This window comes from Euprymna scolopes, chromosome 7 (assembly GCF_053919585.1).
Source record: "Euprymna scolopes isolate OS-2025 chromosome 7, ASM5391958v1, whole genome shotgun sequence".
Taxonomy (NCBI): Eukaryota; Metazoa; Mollusca; class Cephalopoda; order Sepiida; family Sepiolidae; genus Euprymna; species Euprymna scolopes.
The window spans coordinates 112961321-112987060 of NC_136488.1; the positions used below are offsets into that span (position 1 = coordinate 112961321).

Sequence of the window (25740 nt, forward strand, 5' to 3'; positions counted from 1 at the left end):
ACAAATCATCAACCAGTTATCATATGTCTACAAGAAACCTTCTTAAAGCCGGAGACAAAATAGACATAAAAAACTAAACTATACAATTACATCCATGTTACCCAACAAGGGCTTCTGGAGGAGTATTCACATTTATTAGGAATGATATCTCCCAAAGCAAAATAAACCTAAAAAACAATTCATACAGAACAATACAAAGAACAATAGATGTCTATTCAATTTACAGCCCATCTAAGGATCCAATAAATAAAATAGAATTGAACAAAATAATAAATCAGTTACCCAAACCCTACTTATTCAGAGACTTTAATAGTTGCAATAAAATATGGGGGTTCCTATACTGAGATAAAAAAAAAGGTAAAACTCTGGAAAAAAATTAATAACAATAACTTATGCATACTAAATACTAAATTCAATACATATTTCCACCCTAGTTCAGCCACCTACTCAGTACTGGACCTATTGTGTGATCCCATTATCTTCATGGACTACAACTGGAAAGTTCTAGAAAATCCATGGGGTACTGACTATTTCTCAATAATTCTGACAAATTTGAAAGAAACCAAGAATCATGTTCCACAATGGAAAATAAAAGCAAATTGGGAGGATTATAAAGAAAATGCCAGCAAAAATTCTTGGAGGAAAAAAACCCAAATAAATTTCTGGAATATTTTTCTGAAACATTACTAGCCATCACCCACAAATGTAAACCAAAATGTAGCAGAACTAACAAACAGCAAAGATCATGGCCCAGTGACGAACGCAAAAAAGCAATTCGCCTACGTAAATCTGCTCTCACCCAGCAAAGCACAATTTACACTTTTTTACACAAAAAATAAAAAGCAACAGTGTTGAAAAGTCGTCATACTTCTACTTTAGATGATACTATTTATCAGGAAAGGTTACCAAATAACTTTTCAATCTATAGTGCAGAAATTACAGCTATAGATTTAGCTCTGGATATAATCGATTACCTAAATTCCAAGAAATCCATAATATTCGTACATATCAGTTCTTGAACCATTAAAAAATCAAAGATTAAATAATCCCTTACTGATCAAACTTCTACAATTTCTATTTCACAACACAAAACTTTCCTCTTCTGTTGGATTTCTAGTCACTACTAATTCTGCAGGAATGAAAAAGCTGACATGTCTGTAAAAAATTCATTAAAGCTTGAAATAAGTGACATAGTAAAGGTACCATACACTAACTACAAACCTTTTGTAAATTAATTTATTACTAAGAATGGCAAGAAACCTGGAACAACTGCCAAAACAACAGACTATCTAAAATTAGGCAACTGCCAAATCCCAAAAATCACAAAAAGAAGTAGTCCTATCACATATTTGGATAGTACACACATATATAACTCCCTCCTTTATATTAAAAAATGAAGAACCTCCTGAATGTATAACATGTCAAAAACAATATATGGGCAAACATTTCTTTCTGGACTGTTATGACCTCACATGCATACATAAACATTTTTACAAGACCCAAAATCTAAAAGATTTCTTTGAAAAAGAAAACCCTAATAATAATCCTAAACTTATTAAAAAGAGCAAATTTCTACCACAAAATATAAATCCCTCTCAAACAACTAATAACATCAAAACATCATTCGCATATTTTTAGTGACAATCAAGCTTGAAAACAACCAAACATCCAAAGGCAACAAATATGGAAGGCAAATAAAATTTGAAAACAACCCGCTTAAAAAAGCAACAAAAAATTATTTAAAAAAAGAAAGAAAAAGAACCTGTATGCCGCATTAAATGATACAAAGAAGGTTGATATGCTGGTTGAACAAACCAACCAACCTTCCCTGTCTGATTGTAGATGGAATGTACTAGTCTAAGGAAGTCTGTGCTTATAACCAGCATCACTGGCATTTAAATTTATAAACAATATTACTGTAGTGGATGTAGGGCATGCTATCCTTGTGAAAAGAAGGAAAGGCGAGTCTGTTAGTATATACCAAATGCAAGGCAACAATAGAAACAATAATACTAACAATTTATTTGATTTTATACTATTATCCCCTATCCATGGTAATTTTAATTAACTGGATATTTTAAAGACCCAAATATTTTAAGGTATTTGAAATCTATATTCTTTTTATTGATGCATGAGATGTTTTGGATAACAATTATTGATCTTATCTAGTTTGGAGTCCAGTCTCAGTTTTTAACGGAAATTTATTGCAACAAAATAGTTGACTTTCAGTAAATATTTATTACATCTAATACTAAACAAAATCATTAAAAATTCTTTGGGTTTTTTTTTTTTTTTCGATGAAATTTTTATTAACTTTTACTATTCCATGTTTTAACTCTAGGGTTGGGTTCATCTCATTGTATCTCCTCCTACAAACCTCACCCTCTTCCACTCGCAACCAGAATCTATGGGTATTAAGAATGAATAGAACTTATAATTCTCATGCGCTAATTACCAGTGAGAAATAAACTTGCTATTTCTTTCAACCATTGTCAGTGCTAATGCAAGAAAATGGACTTGGACAATAAGTAAGCTTACTATTAGTCTAGCTTTACTCTTTTTGACTGTCCTTGCCAAATCACTTAATGACTGTGATTTTCTTGTTATTTGACTTTTTCTGATCATTATCTTGCATCTTTGCTACCTTCTGTCATGTTTGTATGATGTTGAATTTGTTTTTCATTTATGTTGGTAAACACATGCGTACCTACACACCTTGACTACTAAAGTAATTGGGTTTGCCTGCTTTGCAATCTTGGCCTGATTTTAACCACAATTACATTTGGCATATCATATTTTGTTAGATACTTAATGTATGTAGAGTCATTACAGAAAATAATCAAGACTTGAAGCTGACCTTGCTTACCTTTTCACATTGATAGTATTAAATAGTAGTAATGGTATATTTTTGGTTAAAACGTTTTGATTGCTGCATGACTACTCAACATCGTTCAGGGACCCCATTTCCATAAAATATGTAGATTACAGAAGAAAATGGAATTAAAATAGAAATCTGCATAATGTTGTCATTTGAAATATTCATGTTCATATAAGGACAAAATCAAAGTATGGTTCAGGTTCATATAAGCTTTGCTTTGAAGTAGCATTCTCAGCCTATCAGTCAACAGAATTTGTTATCTTAATTTGTTTAACTTACAATTCCTTGATTATCTGGGTCAAATTTTGTGCTTTTATTTCTGAAATTATATTTTTACTGAGAGTTAAAAAAAAGGTATTTACTTCGAATAGTAAAAAATGCAAAATATGAATATTTTTGAAGATACAATTTTATGTTTGTTTTTTCAAAATTAAAACAGCCAATCTTTATCAATATTCTTGAAATTCTTTTGATCACCTTGTCATTTCTTTTACATATTCAAGATATTTTTTTAATCAATCAGAGCACACGTTAAACTACAACTAGGAAGCAGAAACATGAGTAAATTTCTTTTAAAAAATAACTACTTATTAGTAGATAATCTCAGAATTATATTTGATATGTATGAAAATTTAAAATTTTAATGTTTCAACACCTTAACAATTTCTGGAACATTCACTTTTTGAAAAAAAAAAAAATTTTTTTAATTATAACTTATCTAAGTCAGCATATGAGAGAAAAAGAAGGAAAAATTGTAGATCCTCTTCCAATTCCTTCATTTGTTACTTTTTGAAACAGTCTTTTTTCAATCTTTATAAAATGCTTTTAACTGTTAATAAAAAAAACCTCCCCTCTCTGCCGTCTATCTTCTATTTTTAAAACTTGATCTTTAAATGAATGACATAGTAAAATAAATGCTATTTTTAAAGGGATATATTTTCTCTATGCTTAAAAGAAACAACTTTTCTTTGGATCTACTTGGTGTTTTTTTTTTTTATTTATAAACTAGCAAGACCTGTTAACAGGCGTTGGCTGGAGGAAACTTCTCCCCCCTTTTAAAAACACATCAACTGTATTCTGTTTTACTTATCAGTACATATTTTCATAAATAATTATTTTTCTACCTCCTTGTTTTTCGTGATTCTTTGATATTTTACTATTTGACATGTGACAATTATGTGGGTACCTTTTTTTTCCACTTAAAAATTAGTATATTCTTAGATTTTATAGTGTAGAACCACTCAGTTTAATAGTGTAATAATAGACATCATTAAAGAGAGACAACGTCATTTCTGGTAACATAAGTCAGCATTGTTTCAAATAAAATACATTGAATTCTTTTAAACTTATGTAATAATAACAGTCCTCAGTCAAGTGAGTGATTTTTCTGACAAAAGGTGAAGAAAAAGCTGCTTTAAAGGTCGATAGTACTTGGTGAACAGTAGTCTGAGATGTCGGAAATTTTTCTGTCTCTATGTCTATCCTTGTGGCTATGTCACTACTAAGGGTGCTGGAGGTAAACATTTTGTCTGGGCTGACGTTATCCGCCTGATAGTCAGGGAACCTTGGATTAACCACTAAGATTAACCACTTGGATTAACCACTAAGGAAGCTGTCCTATCAGCAGGCGCAAAGTACTGGGACTGCTGTATTGCCATTTGGTGAATGGATTCTGGACCATGCAGTATTTTCTGGTGGGGCCTCTCGATGCCATACTAGTGGGTAATTGTTACGGCTTTACCTTTTCATGTGCTATAAAAAAAAAAAAATTTCCTGTCGTTTTCTCTTACTTTCCCTCTCTATCCTGCTATAACCAAGTATGCCGACCTGTTTCACAAATCCCAAAACCTCAACATGAAAATAAAAAAAAAAAGTTTTGGTAGGTGAATATAAGGATCGAACCCGAACCCCTGAGGCGAAGTTGGAAAAAAAAAAAAGTGTGCGACTTTAGCCATTGACCCACCGCGAGATACTAACGGAAACACGTTTGAATTTATTTGATTACTTAGATTTGGCAGGTGCACGTTTTAATGGCTTAATGAGGTCAACTTTGACTGCGGGATAGTATTTCACTTACTGCAGGAACGCTTTTTTTTATTTTTATTTTCCCAAGATGTTGGTGGGGTCCAAATTGAATAGCAATTGTTTGATATAAGGAAAATATTTCTACATTGATCAAAACTGATTGCTTTCGGACATTTCTGCCGATAGACAGAAAACACCGCCAGAATTAGTGTCGCTTTTATTATAGAAAAAAGACCAATCAACATTCGGCGAGCGACAAATGTTGAATATTTATCTTCCCGAAATCGAGCAAATTAAATAGACAGGCGAGCTCCGTTGTTAACTCTGAGATATTATAATTTCTATGTGATATAAAAAGTTTTAAGAAGTTGCGAGCCGACCGACCGCTTCTCTGAAAAAAGCCTTTCTTGGACATACACAAAAAGCGAACATACATACACACATTTTCGCATTTATATATATAGACTAGCTGGGGGGGTACCCGCCGTTGCCTGAGTGTTTGGAGGTGTGTGTGGTCGGTGGGGATGGGGAGGGGTTAATGAAAACCTAAGAATAAGCGAAGTAAAAAAAGAAAACAGAAAAACGAACGTTAAAACTTATCTGAAAAATAAAGTGGGGTGTACCCGGGCGGTGGGGGTGTAATCAAAACAAAAAACACAAAAAAAACTAACGTAAGGCAAACGACAGATGTTAAATGTAAAAATCTGAAAAAGAAAACAGAAAAACGAACGTTAAAACTTCTGAAAAATAAAAACCAAAATAAAACATGTCAGAAATGGCTTAAATAAGCCTGTTTCAATATTAAAATTTAAAAAATCGGTGAGTACCCGGGTGTTTTTGTGTGTGTGGTCGGTCGGAGGTGGGAGGGGGGGGGGGATTGATGAAAACCTAAGAATAAGCAAAGTAAAAAAAAAAACAGAAAAACGAACGTTATGTGAAAAATGGCTTAAATAATCCTGCTTCAATATTAAAATTAAAAAAATCAAAAAAAAAAAAAATCTCACACCACAGTTCGAACCCAAAACATTTAGATAATGACCCAACGCTCTAACCAACTGACCTAACACAACATACATGAAATTGTGTCAGTTCTTTAAATATTTAAAATAAATCAGGTCATGACGTCGTCTGACGCATGCGTAGAACTGATCTCGTTATGAGAGGACGGTTTTTGCTGACCTCCTCCCCCTGTAGAAAATTGTTGATTTCAGGGTGAAAAAATTAACGTTTTTGGCCAATTTTTCGATATTTGTTGGGCGAAGGATGGGACTTTCATATGAGATCAAGTTTGTCAATTTTTGTTCAGTCTGTCGAAAGTTTTTAGCAGACACACAAACATACATACATTTTCGCTTTATATATATAGACTAGCGGGGGGGGGGTACCTGGTGTTGCCCGGGTGTTTGGAAGTGTGTGTGTGGTTTTGCGTAAATCAAAACGGGGGGGGGGGGATTAAAATTTAAAAAAAAGTTTTTGTAGGTAAGTATCAGGATCGAGGCAAAGTTGGAAATTAAAATGTGAAAAAAAAAAAAATGTGCGACGTTAACCATTAAGCCACCACGAAATACTAACAGAAACACGTTTGAATTTATTTAGCTATTTAAAATTGGCAGGTGCATATTTTAATGACTTAATGAGATCAACTTTGACTGCGGGGTAGTATTTCATTTACTGTGGGAGTACTTTTTTTATTTTTATTTTCCCAAGATGTTGGGGGGGGGGGCCCAGCTCCCCATAAAAAGGGGATTGTCCAAATTGAATAGCAGTAGTCTGATATAAGGAAAATATTTCCACATTGATCAAATCTGATTGCTTTCGGACATTTCCGGCGATCGCGACCGAAAAAATACCACCAGAATTAGTGTCGCTTTTATTATATGAAAAAGCCTAATCCACATGTGGCGAGCGAAAAATATTGAATATTTATCTTTTGAAAGTCGAGCAAATTAAATAGACAGGCGACCTCCATTGTTAACTCGTAGATATTATGATTTATATGTGATATAAAAAGTTTTAAGAAGTTGTGAGCCGACCGACCGCTACTCGGAAAAAGCCTTTCTTGGACATACACAAAAAGCGAAAATACATACACACATTTTCGCTTTTATATTTATAGACTAGCAGGAATACCCGGCGTTGCCCGAGTGTTTGGCAGTGTGTGTGGTTTTGGGTAAATCAAAACTCTGGGGGTAGGGTTAAAATAAAAAAAAAAATTAGTTAAGTACCCGAACCCTTGAGGCAAAGTTGGAAATTAAAGTGTGAAAAAAAAAAACATGCAACATTTTCGCTTTTATATATATAGACTAGCGCGAGGGTATCCAGCATTGCCCGGATGTTTAGGGGTGTGTGTGTGTGTGTGTGTGTGTGTGTGTGTGTGTGTGTTAAAAAAAAAGTTTTAGTAGGATGGTACGATTGAACCCCCAAAGCCTTGACGTGGAGATGGAAACAAAAGCCAACCGCTTTACTATCTCGGCCACGAGTGAGAGAAATTGATTAATGTGTTAAGTTAAGGTTTAATGTACAGGTAGTCGCTTAATGAGGTCATCGCAGGAGTGTTACGATGACACAGCAGTATTTTATTTACTGCGGGGCAGCTTTTTGGGGTTTGTTTACTTTGTTTCAATGTGGGGCAGTTCTCGCTTCCCCAAGATCATGGGGGGAGCAGCTCCCCATTTAAAGGGGATTGTCCAAATCAAATAGCAATTGTCTGACATAAGGAGACACTCCACATTGATCAAAAGCTGAGTGCTTTCTGGACGTTCCGACGCGAAAGCCGAGAACACAAACCGTTTGAATTTAGTTTCACTTTATTTATACTAAAAAGTCAAACAGGTGACACAGCGAAATAGCGCGAGTTTTATAAAAGTCGATGTAAATAAATCTAGACCCGCATTCCCAAATCCTCGATATTATGATTTAGACAGTATATAAAGGTTTTAAGACATAGTAAGCCCCTCAAGAATCGCGGCGGAAAAAGCCTTTGCGGGACATACATAAAATGTGCACACACATTTTGCCTTTTCTATATATAGACTAGCGGAGAGTACCCAGCATTGCCCGTGTATTTGTAGGTGTGTGTGTGTTTTTTTTTTTTTTTTTTTTTTTTGAGGGGGGTAAATCAGAACAAAAAGGAAACTTAACGATAGCGATTTAAAAAAAAAAAAAAAAAAAACATGGGGGGGTTGGTGGCATGTAGGATCGAACCCGGACCCTTGAGACTGAGCTTGAACACCTACGCTACGGCTACAATGTTAATTTAAGAGCGATTAAAGTGAGTCAAGTCAAGGAGGTTTGATTGACAGGTGGACACTTACTGAGGTCATCGCGGGAGCGTTACGATGACGGGGCAGTTTTTTGGCGTTTGTTTACTTTGTTTCACTGCAAGATCGTTTTTTTTCATTTACTACAGGCCATGATAATGGGAGGGGGCAGCTCCCCATTGAAAGGGGATTGTCCAGATTGAATAGCAATTGTCTAATATAAGGAAAAAACCGCATTGATCAAAGCTGATTGCTTTTGGACGTTCCCTGCGTTTGGGAACGATGCAACAACCTTCATATTAGTTTCGCTTTTATTATATGAAAAAGGCGAATCTACACACGCCGATCAAAAAAATGTTGAGAATTTAGCTTTTGAAAGTCGGGCAAATTAAATTCATACGCGACCCCCATTCGTAACTCGTAAATATTATGATTTCGACGTGATATAAAAAGTTTTTAAAATGAGCGACGGCCTCGAGAAGCCGCCGACAAAAAATCCTTTTGCGGACATACACAAAAAGCGAACATACATATATTCATACATACATACACACATTTTTGCTTTTATATTTATAGACTAGCAAGGGTACCCGGTGTTGCCTGGGTGTTTTGAGGTGTGTATGTAGGAGAGGGTGACCTTGTTTTAATATTATAAAAAAAACACCATGTTAGAAAAAAATTGGAAAAACCAAAACAAAGAAAAAGGAAAAAAAAGGTGTAAAAGAGGAAAAAAAGTTTAGGTAGGAAGCTAAGCTCAAACCTGAAGCATCGAGGATAAGGTTGGAAAAAAAAAACCCTGACACGTTACCCCTACGCCAAAGAGACATACAATTGAGAATGGATAAAATTAAACCTTTAAAAACACTTGCAGGTGGTTTAAACTAACGTCAATGTTTTCTAGGTCAAACATTGTCATTGTTGTAGTAGTAGTAGTAGTAGGAGGAGAGGAGATGAAGAAAGGATTTTTTTCGACACCCCTCCTTGTAGAAAAGGGTCCAGTGTAGGGTGAAGGAATTAATGTTTTTGGCCAATTTTTCTATATTTGTCGTCCAAGATGTCGGGCTTCAAAATGATACCAATCTCGTGAAAATCTGTCGCCTCTGTCGAAAGTTTTTGCGAGACATACAAACACATACATGGACATTAGGTTGATTTGCAACTTTTTTTCAGAAAATCAACATGGCACTGGTGATGATAGTTGGGATTTGATGTGATAAGAACAGATACCAAAATTAGATTCCTCTCTTGAACAGAAAATTGAGCATTTAATTTTTAAAATCATGTAGAAAAATGCTGAGAAATCCTTCATTTTCATAGCATTTTACACAAGACCGACTTTGAAATTTCACTGTTTTTATAAAAAATCCAATTAAAATTGATATATTTATATGAAATATATTGAAAGAAAAATAAATACATGAATAATAATTTTAATTATGAATCACAACTAGCAAAATATCTCAACTTTTACTGCAATGATTAAAAAAAATTGTAAAAAAAAAGCTGATTAGCAACTAAGTCTTTTAAATTTCGCAATTCAACAAGATATGTGAAGATGTATTACACAATATAACAACTTGATACAAGTTACAGAACCATGTATTTCAATTTTTTATTAGAGGCAATAATATAAACTGTTATAATAGAACTAAATTATTCTGTATAATTTTCTTTCGAGGAAAATAAAGGTCTAATATGCTGGCACAATGACTTTGTAATAATGTATCTGTCTTGCTTCCTGCCCATATACTACTTTTTGAGAAAAATCAATCAAATTTGACCAGAGTTTGGCTATAAAATTGATAGCAGTAATCTTTTTAGTCTTTTTTAGTTGTTCACTATTTCTAGAAAAAAACAACAGAAAAACAAAACAATTATTTGAAAACAATTATTTTTTTATATTTTTGTGATGTAATATGAATAAAACTGACTATTGTTTGGGTAACTTATAAATAAAATTTAATGGATAAATATTTATTTACTTAATGGACAAAATCGTTTGAATTCCCTCATCTCTCCCATCCAATTCATCTGAGTTTATCATAGATATTATATTTTCTGGAAGTAATGCAAAAGCACTATATTTTGAACTGTTTAAAACAGTCATTTGGATTCCAGTTAACTGTTTTGTTCTCTGAATCATATTAAAATATACTGTTGTTGGTTAAAAAAATTGTCAGTTTTGATCTCAAACCAACTAACTGCATACACTTGGATGATAAATTTAACCAGAATGTTTGATAGTGTTTGAGGATAGACACCTCTGGTTCATAGACACATTAACCTTATAGCTTATGTTAGCCATCTTGCTTGATTCAAGGGCCCAATTTTCTAAGCTGCATATCTTAGGTTAACTTCTCCTCGAGAAATGCCAACAGTATACTCAAAAAGTAGCTTCTGGTCTTCACACTTAAATTATTTGTTTCTTCTGCTGTCAGATAATGATGATCGGGAGAGTCACATTTTTTAGAATTCTACTTGAGGCAAATCTTGATAATTATTGATACAAAGTTTCCTCAAAGGACCAGTAAATGTTGTAAGGCTTTTTGTTGTTCCATCAATTTAAAAATTGCTCTAAATCACAGTTCTTCTAAAGGAACTTGAAAATTGCAAAATTTGCATGTTTAATAATAGAGCCAGATTACATAATAAAAACCAATATATTATTTTATTTTCCGCAAAAAAGAACACAATTTCAGGTGAATCTATAGAATTCATTTTACCTCTTTGATTGATAGGAGGACAAGTGCAGACTATGTGCCTTGTTCGACAATTTTCTTTCTTGCACTTTACTGCAAAGTTATCACATCTCAAGACAGGAAGTTTACAGCTACAAGAAAATATATCAAACAGTCTAGCAACTTTGGTTGCTGCAAAAGATTTCCTGTCAATCTGTTTGGCTCTCTTATAGCAAAATATATTGACCTTCTGTCCTATATAACGTTCCCCTAACTTTGTGGATTAACTGCTTGCCAAATACTAATTAATTCCTTAGCAATTAAATTAGAAATATCACTATTTTTTAAGTGGGGATAACTGTTTTCAAAGGAATAACTAAACTGGTTGACTTGTCATGAAATAACTAAACTGGATGACTTGTGAATTTGCTGGTCCACCTTGTGTTTGGATGAAACAGCAGTTTCATCCAAACGACAAGGTGGGCCAGCAAGTTTTCTGAACCACGGGTTAAAACTAAACATCGTGCTTTTACTGACATTCTAATCAGAAAAGTAAAATAAACAAATGGATTAAGGAACCTGATTTAAGCTATCTTCCAGTTGCATATGTAAAAAAATAAGTGCTACTTATAAGAAATAATGAAGAACTTTGTAGAGTTGAATTAGATGTATTGAAGAGAGAGAGAGAGAGAGGACCAAACCAAATCAAAAGCATAGTAGTGTTTAGTTTAGTTTTTTAGCAGATTTTAGCTCCTCCTCCGATAACATGAATTTATCCATAATGAGATTCATTCTTGCTGTAGCTGTGCCATTTTAAATGAGTGCTTAGTGTTTAAAAAACCAGTGCTTGTGCCACTGTTACCATGCTAGTTTTAATAGTATTTTCAAGTTAAATTTAATTTTTATGAAATTTTTGTTTATTAAATTCTTAGGTGAAAGTACAGAATAGTTACAACACAACCTCCTATCCTCCCCATGTTAAGATTGGCTTTCTAAATAATAAAGTTATTTTAGCACAACAACATAGATGCACAAATAACGAAAAACCTTTAAAGGAATTTCCATATTTACTTGTATTAATCTTTGTGGGTTATCTGATTTTAAAATTATAATTTTAGAAAAAAATACTGCTTAAAAACAATTACTCCCTAAAAATAAAAGAAATAAAAATTTAACACTAATTTTCTGCAAAGCATTTTTTATTAAGTAGAAAAACTTGAAAATTTACGTGGTTATGTTTTGTAAAGAATGTGTAGAATAAAATTGTATGAACTATTTTTTTTTTAATATAAAACTGGAGTATTACCGTGGCTACCGGTGGCCGTGGTATTACCATATTTTAATAAAAATTTCAAACAGAATTTTATGTGACATATTAAGTTGGTGAAAAAATGTTTTTTGACATTCAAACGAACATCAAAAAATGCCATTTTTGCACCAACCTATTAAGAAAACAAATTAAAAAGATAAAACAAATATGTTTAAATTAACTGCAGATACTTGAAATATAATGATATATATTTTAAACAAGTCTTTTTCGTTTTTCCTTTCGAAATAATTAAGCCTAAATTGTAATGTTTCAAATTAAATAATAAACAAACGTTAATTTTCAATATCAATAACGAGCGTGTTTTGCGGCGGTGAAATCTAAAATGTTTCCACCCCCAAAAAGTTCCTGAAATGAAAAGGCGAACTTTGGTCGCTATCATTTAAAAAACATAATTTTGCCTTTACAGTTAATATTTATTTTATTAATTCACTATCTTCACTCATTTTATTTAAAAATGTAGTTTAAAACATATTCTAAATAATGATTCCATTTTCTTAACAGTGCGGATTGTTTTGATGATGGGGCGTTCTTGACAATTCACCGAAAAACTTTTAAGAGCTTCAATTTTTCAACTTGCAAAGATAACGATTTTGAAAAAAATATTTTGTGTAGGTCATTTCTATGTCAAACCCTTACTATCATCACCATTGCCTCATCGGGGTTCCAAAATCGACCTGCATACATACATACATACATACATACATACATACACACATTTTTGCTTTTGTATATATAGATACTAGCTCGGGTGCCCGGGTGTTTAGTGGTGTGTGTTGATCAAAAAAAAAAAAAGTGGTAGTAGGCAGGCAGGCTTGAACCCATGATACGAAGGTGTAAAAGAAAGTGTAAGAAAATCTTACCGCTATGCCATGACACAAGCAGAAGTGTAAAGCGTTCAAATTTAGCGATGTCAATCAAAAAGTTGACTTGGATAGTTGTGAATGAGTTCACGCAGGCGCAGAAATGAACGTCTGGCTTTCTGCCATTTGTTTCTTCAGTGTTGGGGAAAACCAGCTCTCTCCCCCCCCAAAAAAAGGGGGGAACTCTGGCAGTGTCCAAATGAATAGCAATTGTCTGATATGAAGGGTTTCCCCCACATTGATCAAAGCTGATTGCCTTCAAGGCATCCTAACCCGGAAAACTGGCAGCTGCTTTCACTCCGATCAGTTTCGCTTTATTTATACGAAAAAGACTAACAGCCGACAAGACAGGACGTGGGAATTTTTTTAAAGTCAATCAAAATAAAGATAGAGACGACGTTCGTTTTCGATCTGGGATATTATAATCTAGGTAGTATATAATGAAAGTTTTCCATAAACGTAACGGACGCGAGAAGCTCGGCGAAAAAGCCTTTCTTGGACATACAAAAATGCTAGCGGCCATTTTGCTTTTTATATTCATAGAAAACTAGCATTGCTCGGGTGGACACGAAATTCAGTTTGGTATACTAAGGATATTGAGCAACCCCTAGAAAAGAACGAGAGAAGTGGGTGACAACTTCCCAACCAGATATTTCGACAGCTTGTGCATGCTGGAAACCCCCACCCACCCACACAAAAAAAAAAGAAATAAATGAATCAAAACACACAAAAAAAAATAATAAATGAATCAAAACAACTTTTCTTTCAGTCAAGTGCGTGTGTTACTGCAAGAAAAAAAACAATTAAGCACCGTAGGCTAAAACGTTAAAGAAGGAAAGAAAGGAAAAACGTTACTGGCAAGCACTTTTGCTCATCGGACTACGACGACTTATGACTGCAAAATGTTTTTAAACGTACTTTCAGCTTGACTTGCAAAAATGGAGACAGAAAATAATCTTTTGATTTCGACTCGGTTTGATGTGGCTGACAAAAGTTTTTAGCAGACATACAAACACATGCACGCATTAAAAAAAAAACAACAAACTAGCAAAATTAAGTTGCTTTTAAACATACTTTTGAACTGTTATTCTTAGGATATAGGGATTTTTTATGTTTATGTATTATTTGCTATCTCAAGCAAAAGAATATTTTAGCCTTAGTCAAATAGTTTTTCTTCATAGAATGCTAATAAAAATGACTAAGAGTCAATATACAAAGTAGAAAGTTAATTTGAGTAGCGTCAGATAGATTAACTTCTGGATAACAGGGTCATTACTATGCAATCTGTCAAGATATCAGGTTTATAACTGAAGGTAATAATAAACCAATTGATATATGGTGCTTTTACTCAAGTCGTTGGATGAATGTGATAATAGCAGTTTATCAATAAGTCTGGCTTGTTTTTAAATCGGTTTTAGAACACAAATTCAACTATTTCTCATTTGTAATGAAAAGAAGTTAAGAAGTGCAAATTGTTCACACAAAGTGTGTTCATACTTGAATACATTTTTGGAATACATTTTTGTCCAGTATTTATAAAACAACTAGCAGTACCTGCCAACCAGCATTGCCCGGTAAAAGCGTGTCCCCAATCTCGAAAAAAAAGTAAAGTATGGTTGTTGTTGTTGTTGTTGCTGCTGCTGCCTACAGGTGAGAAAAAAAAGAAAAAACCATTCATTTAGCCGTTGATTTGTGGTAATGTTGACTGGTTACTTACTGGCCTCTGCGACTAAAAATAGTTTGTCTCAGTTTTATTAAGAAGTAGAAATTTATTTAAAAACGCAAACATGGAATCCTATACTAAAGAAATGAAACAAAAGTTCTTCCATGTATTTATCATTTGTTATTTCTTTCATTAATTACTGCAATACTTGATTGCAATTATGTCACTTATCACCATAAGGAAAGAAAAAAAAACATATATAATAAAAATAAACCCCCAAAAGAAAGAAACAAAGAAAACACCCTGAAAACAAATGAAAGTTTTTCATTTCATTTCGATAATAAAAAAACAAATCAAAAGGAATATAAAAACAAATAAACAAAAACAAAACTGAATTTGATAATAGAACAAACGGAAAAAAAAACAGAATAAAATTATACATATTTATCACAAAAAAGAGCATGAAAATATTTTTTAAAAAATAAAAAGAAATAAAAACAGGAAAATAAAGAAGTGAACATAAAAAAATCACAAATAACCCTGTGTAAATGTTAAAATTAAAAAAAAAAAAAAGATCCGATGCATGTGCACGACCGTTCAACCCTTAAGTTATGACACAAACCTTTTTATCTGCTGGTCCCCGAAGACATCATTAAAATGTCATGTTTTATTCTATTTTAACCAATTCAAAGAAGACCGGTAGACGTGCATGTGTGGTTGATTTTTTGCAAGCTTTGCCGAATTTGTTGTTTTCAATAATGAAAACACAGTATTAATAATGAAAGAAAGAAACTGTAACTCTTTTAGGAAGAGATTAAGCGGGAGTTTATGCAATGCCCCAATGTATATTCTATAATTTACTTTCTTTTTTTTAATTTTAACATTAAACTCATTGATTAAAAACTTTCAGAAAAAAATATAAACAAACAAAACAAGAAATTTTTTCATGACATCGTTGGGTTTAGTTTTCATTTATAACGTATCTAGAGTGGGAATGGAATCAATTTCATAGATGTACGCCAGAGATTCATTAATATTTTCATCTCATAAGTTTGGATGATCGATCCAATGATATTTTTTATTAATTCAAATGAATAAAGGAAGAAAGCTTAGGTGGTGTAGAATGAAAAAACTGTATTTTCATTTCATATAAACATCACCTGACGTAGCTGCGCTAACTTGTCTGTAAGTTATGGCTTTTTTGATTTGTGCAACTTTAAACTAAATTATAAATGATCTATGTAAATGCATGAAGATCGAGCAGCCATCTTGAATAAGGGCTGATGTGTTCATTTTTGTATGTTCCGGAATAATAGAATTTCATGTCAATGAGAATAAGAGGAATGTTACTGGGGAGAAACCATTATTTTCGAATAGTGAAGTGTAATAGTAGTTGTATTTGTAAGAGTGTTTAATCCAGTTAATAAGAGTGTCAGGTCAAAATAATTATATATTTTCCCGGTTCTGTCTGGAAGAGTGGGAAGACTTGTCAGGGAGAGGGGAAAATACAATCTACTTCATCTATAGATCTGGGCAATAGTGACGATGCCTCTCCTAGGATGCAATATAGGATCTAATTATGAAGAATAACTGTTTGAAACTATGTAGTGTAGTTAGATTAGATGCGGGGGGGGGGGTAAACATAATAAATTTGTGTGTGGCATCTGTTAATGAAAACCTATGGCAACTTGATGCAGAGGAGAATTTCTGCAATCAAAATATTATATGCAGGATGAAAGTTTTTTTTCTCTTGTCTTTTTATTGTTCAACACAGTAAGAAAATGTTAATGCTATCTCAGGTCTCACCTTTTAGAACTTGTATAGTTATAGCATTACAAGTTGATTTTTTTCTATTTAGATAATTGTTAATTGATTTTTTGCATGAAAAGAGCTATGTAAAAGATGCTTAAAACCGTTTGAATTATGCAAATACCATCAGTAATTCAAGTTATGAGAATTTTAAGTGCCAAAATTTAGGCTTTTCCGTGGACATTTTCCTTTTTAAAAAGTGGGCTAAATTATAGACCTCAACATTTCAAGAAATTTGGTAATTTCGCTACCATTTATTTATTTTTCAAGCTATTCTCACGAAACTTGGTACTCTTATATAAAATTGTGCTCTTTCTGATTATGCAGTCAAATCTGATGCATCTCTTTATCATAAGCCATGAATTATAAATTTCAATTTTTTTTTTTAACTGGCACATGGGATCATACAGTGGGTGTCTATTTATAAACAAAACTAAGTATTATAGTGGTATAGCTTTATTAAAAATAGGCATTTTCCTGCCTCCTCACCAAAGGAGAGCATAATTTTGGGTGTAGCCACTGAATGCCTAAAAAGCATTCATGGCTGGTATTTACTACTCCCCCTCAAAGAAAAAAAAAATTGAGTAGATATGAATTAATCTCAAATAAATCCAAGAAAATTTTTCATATAGATTTTGGATTTCTGTAAAAGATGGAAATTTCTATAGTTGACCAGAACTTATGCATTTTGGGACCAGTCCAATTTTCAATTTTGTAAATCCTCCATATCTGGCCCCAAATATACCCCTATTTTCTGAGATGCAACCATAAATTGTACTCCACATGAATCCTTGATGTAGCTTTCACAGTACCAGGATACCAGGAATCCTGATAAGCAACAACTATATATTCACCAGTTGATGGTAATTTTTGTCATTTCTATTCTGTTGTTTTACTGAAAATTCAATTATGTAAACAAAGAAATAAAACGGGAATTTTTCTTACCTTGTTTCCACCTTAACATTTAAAATAATATGGGTTTTAGGGTATGTTGAAAACAAATATTGCATTCAAATTTTCTACAAATAAATAGTTTTCTGGATATTAAGCAACGTCATTTCTCATGTTATCGCTAATGGCCATCTTGATACGTGCAAACGCAACCCCGAGAAACTATGCACAAACGCGCATGCCAAGATAGCCACCAGCAATAACATAAGAAATGACATTGCTTAATATCCGGAAAGCTACTTATTTGCAGAAAATTTTAATGCGATATTTGTTTTCAGCATACCCGAAAACCGTAAAAGGTAGTCATTTTAAAGAAAAATGTTAAGGTGGAAACAAGGTAAAAATTGACAAAATGCATCACAAGTAAATTCTTTATCAAACCGCCTAATTATTATTATTATTATTATTATTTAGATATTCTCAGTTAAAAAAAAAACAAAAACAGGTTTGTTTTGCAGATTCGAAAAAATGGTCTTGACAATGAGTTAAAAATAAATTCAAGTTTCACAATATCTTTTTTTATTTAATTGTTAGGTGAAAGTACAGAATAATTAACAAAAAACACCCTTCCTTCCCCATGAATGGGTTTCTAAATAATAGGTTATTTCAGCATGGTAACAGAAGTGCACAAGTACCTTTTATTTGTTATATATTTGTTTTATTTGGGGGGGGGTACCACTAAAAAACACAATTCTACCTTAAGTACAAATAAGAAGTTAAACGCATACATTTTGTTAAAACGCTTTTAGTGCATGTGTACTAAAAGCTTAAAAATAGTATTGTTCAGAAATCAAATTTGAAAAACTTGAAAATGATTTTTTTAAATTGACAAACTCAGAATAAATAATGACTAGTCTAGTAAGATAATAAGATGAAAGCAGAAACAGTTTCCTATTTTTAAGAGAATGCTTTAGTCAGTTCAGCGCATGACGCGCTTAGCGGCTATTTTTCTGTAAGTGGATTTGATTTCTATAAAAAATAACATTTTAAAGAAAATTCTGCGCAATTAATGATTATCAAATATTTACATATACATGAAAATAATTAACTTGGAGCATAAAAATCATTGAACGCATAAAAGAAAAATAACATCATTGGAATGCTTATTTTCTCTTTTCATCAATATAATTCTTTTAAAAATTGACCCAAAAATAAAAAAGATATGACTTGTTGAAGCACATTAGGTATCTAATATTGCCGATGTCCACGAAAATACAGCATACGCTCGTAATGCTAATAGTTATCAGTCATATGGCTGAGTGTGTAGGCAGATTGCCTGACAACCAAGTTTAGTTGCAATCAAACAATATTTGGTCTGATTATGAAATAAACAACACATATCTGATATAGGATGGTGAAATCAGTTTAGATAAGAGGGAGGGTATACTGGAAATGATATGCGCCTTTGCTTTTTTTTTTTTTTTAATAATATTTTGTTTCCAACTTGAGAAAAACCTGTGGAGTAGGAAATATAAAAAGATATCCATGTGCTTATGAGGTATTTTATTCAACATCATATTTTTATATTGCATGCTGGTATGCATTAAGAAATATAATTTCAAGGTAACCTATCTTTACCAAGGCCTCTTTCCCCTCAGGTCCATTTTTATTACCGCCTCCCATGTTTTGTTTTTTGTTTTTTTGTTTTTTTTTTGGGCTTTCCCCCTGTGCTCCAATGGTATCCCCCAAGGTAACCAAACTTCTCAATAGCTTCATCATTCAAATATAATTTCTCCACATCTCGGGAGTTCTCCATCTCCATTATCTTGCACTTTTTGTACACCAATTGGTTACTCTCTCTCGGTAATTCCATTTCCCTTCTTGTTTATCCAATGCTTACAAGTACTATGAAAAATGGAATTGCACCCTTTCCACAAACTGAGCAGCCAAACTTTGCTCTTTTGGAAAGCAAACCACTGATCATCATTTTGATCTTAGTAATGTCAGTTTCAGACTTTTACTCCAAGTTTTAAACTTAGCAAATAAGTTTTTCATTGTTTCACAGTGTACACCACCTTTTTCAGACAATTTATATGGAACTCTCAACAGTCCTAAGACACAAATGAAAAGCAAGAAACTCAATACAGAACCCTGATGTACTTAAAGCTGTACATTACTTGAACCTTCAACTACTGCTGGTTTACTTCTAGTTTATGCTAATCTAACCAGACAACCTCCTTTGCTATTCAGTCAAAAGCTTTGTCCAGATTCACAAAAGCAAAATACAGGCTTCTCAAATCCAAGTCAAATAGTAATAGTATCATTTAATAATATGTGTCGGTTAATTTCTGAAGCCATAATGTATGCATTGTTATTGAACACTGTAAATGTTGTGAGTCTTCTGTAAACCATACATTTTGATATACATCTCCATCAGTTGAAATATACATTCTTATGTTATCCCCTGTTTTCAAACCTCTTCAACCTGCTGAAGCATTTTTAGTTGACATATTAATGTCATCTATATTTTTGCCACCGCCTTTGCTATTGCTGCATTTTTATTTTTTATTTTATTTTTTTTTTTTATTTTATTTTTTTTTTTTTTTGCATCTCTGCATCTCTGCCCCTCCCCCCTTTTATATCTCTTCTCCTTAACTTTCCCCCCAGATGCAGAAAGCCGACCCCAATTATGGAGTTGGCATTAATCCAATCAGCCGTCTTATTCAAATCAGACAAGCAAACAAGAAGAAAGAACCCGTTTACACGCTGATTGCTGAACGAGGACTACCATGGCGCAGAGAGTTTGTCATGCAGGTAACAAATTTTTATCTTTTGCTTCATAATTGCTATTGACCGCTTTTATTTACCTCATTTTTGTTTTCTTTGTATTTTTATTTTCCACCCTACCACCTCCCACTCCTCCTTTTTGAAGGTCTTAAGCATAACTAATTTGTTTTTTAATACTGTGCATTTTCTTTTTTGGGTAATTTGGAATTTTTTTTTTTTTTTTTTTTTTTTTTTTTTTTTTTTTTGCATGTACATTTCATTTATTTGTAGACCAAAGACATGTTTTTGTTTCTATTTATTTTTGCAAACTGTTTTTCTATCATGTGTCCAAATTCTTAAATACTGGATATTGTTAAAGGATTCAAGTATCTTTAATCAACACAAACAATTGGGTCACACACGTTTGAAAGTTATATTTGAAATCAGTAAACATAAAAAGCTAAAAGTTGATGGGCATGCTCTTTATTGTTATGTGGTTTGTTTAAAACCCAACCATCTGTTTACAAACATCTTATTTACTCATTTTCAACACTATTGGCATTTATTGCTAAACAATTTTCTCTTTCTATCTCTTGTCAGTGAAGAATATTATGACTATAGATCTTGCACATTCGTTCCTTATATATTCAAATTAATGTTTGTTTTTTTAGCCACAATAATATACACAATATTTTAGACTTGTATTTTGTCATCTTTCTTTCTGAGTAACTCCAGATAAGCCTACGTGTATGTAAGATAGATCCTACTGTCAATCTACTATAGACAAGTTTATTCAGACTTAATTTAAATTAAGATTTACCATTACTATTGAGTCAGATTATCTAAACAATTTATTAGAATATTGTATAATCACAAATGTTAATTTTGTCCTTTTTTATCATTCTTATTTTCTTAGTTCATTTTTCTTCCTGAAATAAAAAGTGGCAGGCAACAAAAAGAAATACAGAACTTCCTACCACTATACACTTCCTTTATTACGGCCAAGATTGTCACTACATATAATGGTCATATGCTGAAAGTTCAACATTTTATGTGTGTGTGTGTGTGTGTGTGATTTTTGTTTCTAGTTCAGTGTTTCCTTTTTTGGAGAGTTGTATTCATTATATTAAAAATGACTTTTTATCTAACTTTGCCCAGTGAGGAACCAAGTAAAATCAGCATCATATATAAAAACCACTCCATATCTTTCAAATAGTTTTATAATAATAATAATCAGTTTGATTTATCTGAACATTATAGTTTATTTTAGTCACAGTACTATCAAGCACAAAGGTTTTGCAAAAGACAAATTTTAAATATCAAATTATACAATGTGGGGGATTCCTAAGGAAATTTTTTTTATTTTCATCTACACAAAATGGTTGTTTACAGTTATGGAATAATTTCATTATATTTCATCGAAGAAATTATTTCAAGATTGTATTAAATTAGAAATAGATTTTGAATAAAAATTATTTGATTCCCTCAATTCTTATATTCTTTAATGAACTCATTTTTTCCTTTACTCAGGTCACTGTTGATGAACACACATATACAGGTGTTGGACCGAATAAAAAGTTAGCCAAAAGGAACGCTGCTGAAGGCATGCTTCAGTTGCTTGGTTACAGTCGACCAGCACCACAGCCGGCCAAGCCTGCAATCAAAACTGGAGCTAACTCAGAGGTACATCTAAACTTATTTTACCATTTTAAAAAAAGAAGAAAAAAATATACATCTACTATATTATAAATTGATTTTGATCTTTTTTTTTTCTGTGAAGATACTATAGGAAAACGAAACTTTTCCACATAAAACTTTAATGCTTTCATTTACAGCTACTACTAAAATGTGTTTTTGAGCAACAATACATACATTTCGTACTCATTTCATAATTATTACATTTAATCCTATTAGACTTACTCTCTCAAATACATAATTTAGTAATACACACTGATGATAAAACACTTTGGATAATCACAGATTTCAAGAGTTTTGCTAAAATCGTCATATTTTAAAAAAACAAAGCACTTTAAGTTCTCAAAATACGACTGTTTTGTTCGGAAATGAATATACTTTCAAATGAATTAATAAATATGAATTTACATTATATATTTTAAGAATTTTAACGAAATAAAGTGATAAAAATGTGAATGTCATAAAACATCAATTTCGGTAGTTTTGTAAATACCCCTCTCTCTCTTCCCCCCCCCCCCCCCGGCGGATTTATGAAGGCTCCTACTGTGTTTGTATGAAAAATTCCATAATGAAATTTGGGAACTAATCAGAAAACTTGTCAATTTTAATCGTTTTGGATGTCGGAAATATTTTTTACCATTTCTTTTTTATATATTACTTAATTATTGAGATGAGCATTATTTATTGTGGACCATCAACCTCATCTTTTTTCTGTTTTTAGTTCTTCACAACGTTTCGCCCAACTATTCTTCTTGCCTTCGTCAGGTGGTAACCGCGACGAGATAGGAACTCCAAATCTAACTGCATCCTCAGCAATTACTGCCTTCCATAGTTGTTGTCTCACCATGTTCGGAACAACTAAAAAAGATGAGGATAATAGTCCACAATAAATAAATAATACTCATCTCAATAATTCTAATTAAATAATATATACTATTTGGTACGGACCCGACCATGGAAGATCAGATAATAAATAAGTGAATTTATAAGACCAAAAAGTCCAACCTTAATTGTCCTTTGGGGCCCGTGGCGCAGTGGATAGAGACATTGAATCTCTACAGTTCCAGGTGAGAATTGTCTGAAGATAGCAGTTTCAATCCTACCCAAAGCCGGCCAGAAGCTTACTTGACCAAAACATGGTGAGACGACAACAACTATGGAAGGCAGTAATTGCTGAGGATGCAGTCAAGAGATTCGGAGTACCTATCCCGTCACGGTTACCACCTGACGTAGGCCAGAGGAATAGTTGGCCAAAACGTTGTGAAACCACTAAAAAAAGATGAGATAGTCCACATTACATAAATAAATTTCTTTTTTTGTTGTGTTAAAAATAAGACTTCAATATAACGAGTATCAAACATTTTGAAAAAAAAATTTTTCGGACACCTACTAGTAAGTAAATAAATCTTTTTACTATTTTTATCAATTAAAAGTAGAATTGTGCGTTGTGTAAGACTGTGGTAATTGATAACAATTTAAAAGGACCTACCCGAAAAAAAAACATTTCTATTTATCGCGTTTGGAAAAATGAAATTAGTATTAACAGCAACAGATAGTGATAGCACAGTTGTGAACAACGCACATTCTTTAATTTTTATTCAAGAACGAATTAAAAAATATGAAAATATAAAGAATTCTCTTACATGTTTAATTACAACTATTTCGTTATCGGAATAAAACATTAGTTTAGAGCTATTCAATTTTCAGAATATATAACAACAATCCCAACCAATTATGAACCCGTTACAATTTCTCACATTTGTGGTCCGATTTAATAAAAAATAAAATAAAATATTTATATGGTTGAAGAGAAAAGAAAATAAGCTTTTGTAAATATATAGCTTGCATGCACTTTTATTCATTGCATTAGTTTTTAACAGCGAATTGAAACAGTGTTTTCGAACAGCTGAAAATGTTTTTTAAACTTATTTTTTACATGTTTGTCTTTTGTTGTTTTTGAGGTGGGTGCAAAATAAGTCACAAAATCTCCATCTATATTCTTGAAATTTTATAAGCAGTTAGAAAACACATCAAACTACAGCGTTCTTATTTTTATTTTTTTACTTATCTGACCTTTACTAAGCAAAATAAAGACCAACAAATTAAAGGAATTTTCTTTGAAATTTCGTAATTTGAAATTGTAAACGAATTCACATACACAAAGTTGCATTTATATAATTGTAGAGATTTGAGATTAATTTCTTTGTATAGATAAGGGTCTATTTATTCTACATTCATTATCTAAATATTTCCTTTTAATAAAAAGCATTTAATTTTGATCTACTTTCGTTCATTTACCAAGCATCTCTTCGTATTACAAAATGATAAATATGGGTGCTCATAACTGCCAAATTATTATTATTAGTGATAGTATCATTTACTATTATTTAATTTTCAGTGTTATTAATAGTATTTTTATTATTAGTGGCATTGTTTTTTGCTAGTATTGCTACTGTTGTAATTGATACTAGTGGATAAGAATCACACCCTTAACTCTGGCTGTAGGCCAATAAAGCTTTCAGCTTTCTGTTTCCCCACAATGTTAATCATGCAGTTAACTCTGGCTGTAGGCCAATTGTCGTATTTGTTTCCCCATGATGTTGAGGAAAACCAGCTCCCCCAAAAAGGAGGACCTCTGGCAGTGTCCAAATGAATAGTAATTGTTTGATATGAAGGGTTTCCCCCACATTGATGAAAGCTGATTGCCTTTCTGGACGTTCCGGCCGGGTAGGCCAGATGATCGACTTTGCATCAATTAGTTTTGCTTTATTTATATGCGCGAAAGGACAGGAATTTTTAAAAAGTCAATCAAAATAAAGATAGAAACGACGTTCATTCGCAAATTGTACATATTATAATCTAGGGAGTATATAAAAAGTTGTAAAACATAGTAACCCAGTCTCACCTCTGAGAACCAAAAAAGCCTTTCTTGGACATACAAAAATGCGCGCACCACTTTTGCCTTTTATATATATATATATATATATATATATATATATATATATATATATATATATATAGACTAGCAGGGGTGTCCAGCGTTGCCCGGGTGTTTGTTGGTGTGTGTGTGTGTAGGAAAAAAGAAGTGGTAGGCTAGAATCTGAACAGCGAAAGAGGAAAAGAATGTGAAAAAAAGTGTTAGTAGGCAGTTAGGCTGGAACTTGAAGCCTTGAGGGGAAGTCAGAAAAAAAAGTGAAACAAAACGTGACATGTTACCGCTATTCTAAGAGCAGAGGAAGTGAGAATCGTTCAAATTAAATGCTTAAAAAACGCAGGTGATTAAACGGGCGTCTTCTTTTCTAAGTCAAACATCACGCCATAGTTCTCTATGAAATCATGCAGTTAATTCTGGCTTCAAGCCAGCTGCCCTATTTGTTTGTTTGCCCAAGATGTTTGGGAAAACCAGCTCTCCACAAAAAGGGAACTGTCCAAATGAATAGCAATTGTCTGATAGGATGGGTTTTTCTTGCATTGATCAAATTTTGTGTCATAAAAGTGGCTCGAATAAAAGATAGACGACCTCCTTTCATAAATCGGAGATATTATAGGAAGTATATAAGAAGTTCTGAGAAACAGTGCCCCCCCCCAAAAAAGTGCGCACACACACACATTTTTGCTTTTATGTAATAGATGATATTGTTTTTTGTTAGTATTACTATTGTTTTGATATTTTCATTTTTATTATTAGTGGTATTGTTTTTTACTAGTATTAGTGTTGTTTTAATTGATATTTTCATTTTTATTATTGGTGGTATTGTTTTCTGTTAGTATTACTATTGTTGTAATTGATATTTTTATATCATTATTATTAGTAAAATTGAAAAGGCTAACCCTGATCAAAAATCCGGTTTGGAGTCCCAATAGGCAAATGGTGAGGCACTGCAA

General features: G+C 32.5%; 1 protein-coding gene across 1 annotated transcript in view; it reads left to right on the forward strand.

Moving 5' to 3' along the window:
• LOC145280332 (double-stranded RNA-binding protein Staufen homolog) overlaps window positions 1-25740 on the forward strand; it is a 263575-nt gene that overhangs the window by 185394 nt on the left and 52441 nt on the right. Inside the window, exons 9-10 of the mRNA XM_080132102.1 lie at window positions 20062-20208; window positions 21691-21843. Of these exons, the coding sequence (XP_079988228.1) occupies window positions 20062-20208; window positions 21691-21843 (300 nt within the window). The remainder of the gene's footprint in view (window positions 1-20061; window positions 20209-21690; window positions 21844-25740) is intronic.